The sequence below is a fragment of a genome (genome assembly GCF_019968985.1).
Source record: "MAG: Porospora cf. gigantea B chromosome Unknown PgB_NODE_5251_length_1935_cov_158.377, whole genome shotgun sequence".
In the NCBI taxonomy this organism is placed as follows: Eukaryota; Apicomplexa; class Conoidasida; order Eugregarinorida; family Porosporidae; genus Porospora; species Porospora cf. gigantea B.
Genome location: NW_027179078.1, coordinates 1 through 1,935, shown reverse-complemented (window position 1 = coordinate 1,935; position 1,935 = coordinate 1). Strand labels below are relative to the sequence as shown.

General features: G+C 50.1%; 1 protein-coding gene across 2 annotated transcripts; it reads left to right on the top strand.

The window, feature by feature from the left end:
* Window positions 1–1,099: 1,099 nt before the first annotated feature.
* KVP17_004505 (uncharacterized protein) lies at window positions 1,100–1,814 on the top strand (the record flags this gene model as incomplete). Of its 2 annotated transcripts, XM_068522741.1 has the most annotated exons (3): window positions 1,100–1,233; window positions 1,260–1,365; window positions 1,398–1,721. In XM_068522741.1, coding segments are annotated over 3 exons (564 nt in total), but the record flags the coding sequence as incomplete, so codon positions are not given. The 2 variants fall into 2 exon arrangements, with proteins under 2 accessions (XP_068373419.1, XP_068373420.1); XM_068522742.1 differs by lacking the exon at window positions 1,100–1,233 and having other exon boundaries at window positions 1,333–1,365; window positions 1,437–1,814.
* Between the last annotated feature and the right edge of the window lie 121 nt (window positions 1,815–1,935).

The following is a 1,935-nucleotide window of genomic DNA, read 5'->3' as shown; positions in this document are numbered from 1 at the left end:
GCAGAGAGGTAATCTAATGTCTCCTGATCGAACGGCATCTCGCGGTTGATTGGATCGATAAGCCGAAGTGCTCTGCATCTGGAGTCCGACGCCGGAAAAAACGTCGAAGCGCCAACTCCCGTTACAGAAGCGAACACAAAACTTTTCTGTTTCATGGTTAATCCCACGTCCCTATTGTAGAATTCAAAGAGACTCTTCGGAGGGACCAGTGACTTCAGCGTTGATGTTTCATCGACACGATAGAAGGTCTTCCAAAAGTCCCACATTGTAGACTCGGCATCAGAGATAATTCGAGGACAAGGAGTGGATGGGAGCCGGGTAGTTGATCCCAGGAGCCAAGACCAGGCGTACGATCGTCGTTTTGATGGTAATGAGGCAATAATCATAAAGATTCTTTTTAGAGGCATTCAAATAGTTCCTCATTGAACACATTCAAATTGTTCCTCATTGAACGCATTCAAATTGTTCCTCATTGAACACATTCAAACTGTTCCCAGTTGCATCAAATATGCGAGCATTTCGCCGCTAGATGTGGGTCAATTACGAACCGTCCAACCCATTCTGGTTTGAGTTGGGACAAGCACTGCTCGCACAGGCCAGTCTCCTTGCCTTCGGTCTTCTCGACTCCAACATGAGACAAGCTGAGAGAGATAGCTTAGCCCCGGGGCAAGAGCCTCGCTGGGTCCAACCGGAAACTCAGGAAGCAGAACTCATCCTGAGAGAACTCCAGAAACTCCCAAGCATTCTCCAAAAACTCGACAGACCTGAGTATCTGAGAGCTACAAACTGGAACGCTCTATCTAGGATCTCAACCCAGCTGTCAGAAACGCTGACCTTGACCCCCATCCCCTTCAGCCCATATCACCTTCATGTTGCAGACTCCAAGTCCTTGGAAGGTGAGGTGACGACGCCGATGGTTGGATTCGGTTGAAGACGCGCTATTCAGTCCTGTTTAAGGGGAAACATCGATGTGCAGACTCCCCAGTAGTTCGTAACCTTCCAACTTAAACTTTACAATATGAACCCAAAACGCCACGCTTCGTCAGCGGCCTGTACCTGTCGTCTCTGTTTGCTGGTGGCAGCACAGTGCGTCGTTTGCATGGACCATCCGGTAGACGAGAACATGCAGCTCTTCCAGTGTGTCAACGGTCACATAGTCTGTGGAACCTGTCGTCTACGGGTTAAGAAGGAGACGTGTCCAATGTGTAACGTATCCACGACGGAGGCCACTCGGTGAGAACTGATCGGTCAAAACACAGAAACCGAGTCGCTGAGTTCATGTGTTTGACCCTGTCCCAGAAGCCAGCGGTTGAAGAACCGTGCAGAGCACTAATGCCCCAAGCAGCCATGATCTCACCGCCGAAGGTGAGATCCGATGATGTTATCTTTACATCCAGCAACGTTGTCCGATCTTCGCTTGCTCGGCCTGTTCCCAGACTCTTAACGATTTGAGAGAGCATCTTCAGGTCACACACGATGTCAACTGGGGAGCATCCACATCCACATCCACCTTACGCTTCTCTTTTTCACAGGCGGCGTCTTATGAACAGACGATAGTCAAAGCCTTCGACAACTGCCTGGTCTTCCTTTTTTACCACCCTTCAGGATACTGGGTGTACTACGCTGTAGGTTTCGACGAGGAAGTGCATGTGGAGCTGACATTGCTCACCTCTGACGAGGCCTCCCTATCCTACTGCGGCCCTGCCTACGCTATTGACAACGTGAGCCCTTGGACAGTGATGCGGAAGCCGTGCAGCCTTTTGATTCCTGCTGGCGACTACTCTGGAGATCTCAGAGCAACGATCAGACATTAGTTGATGCAGAAACAAACTAATTAGTCATCTTTTTTCTTCTTTGACTTGCGGAATTGACCAATGACCACGGCGTGGTCCCGGTGGTAGGGTTCTAGCGACAGCTGCTCCACAGGTCGACACT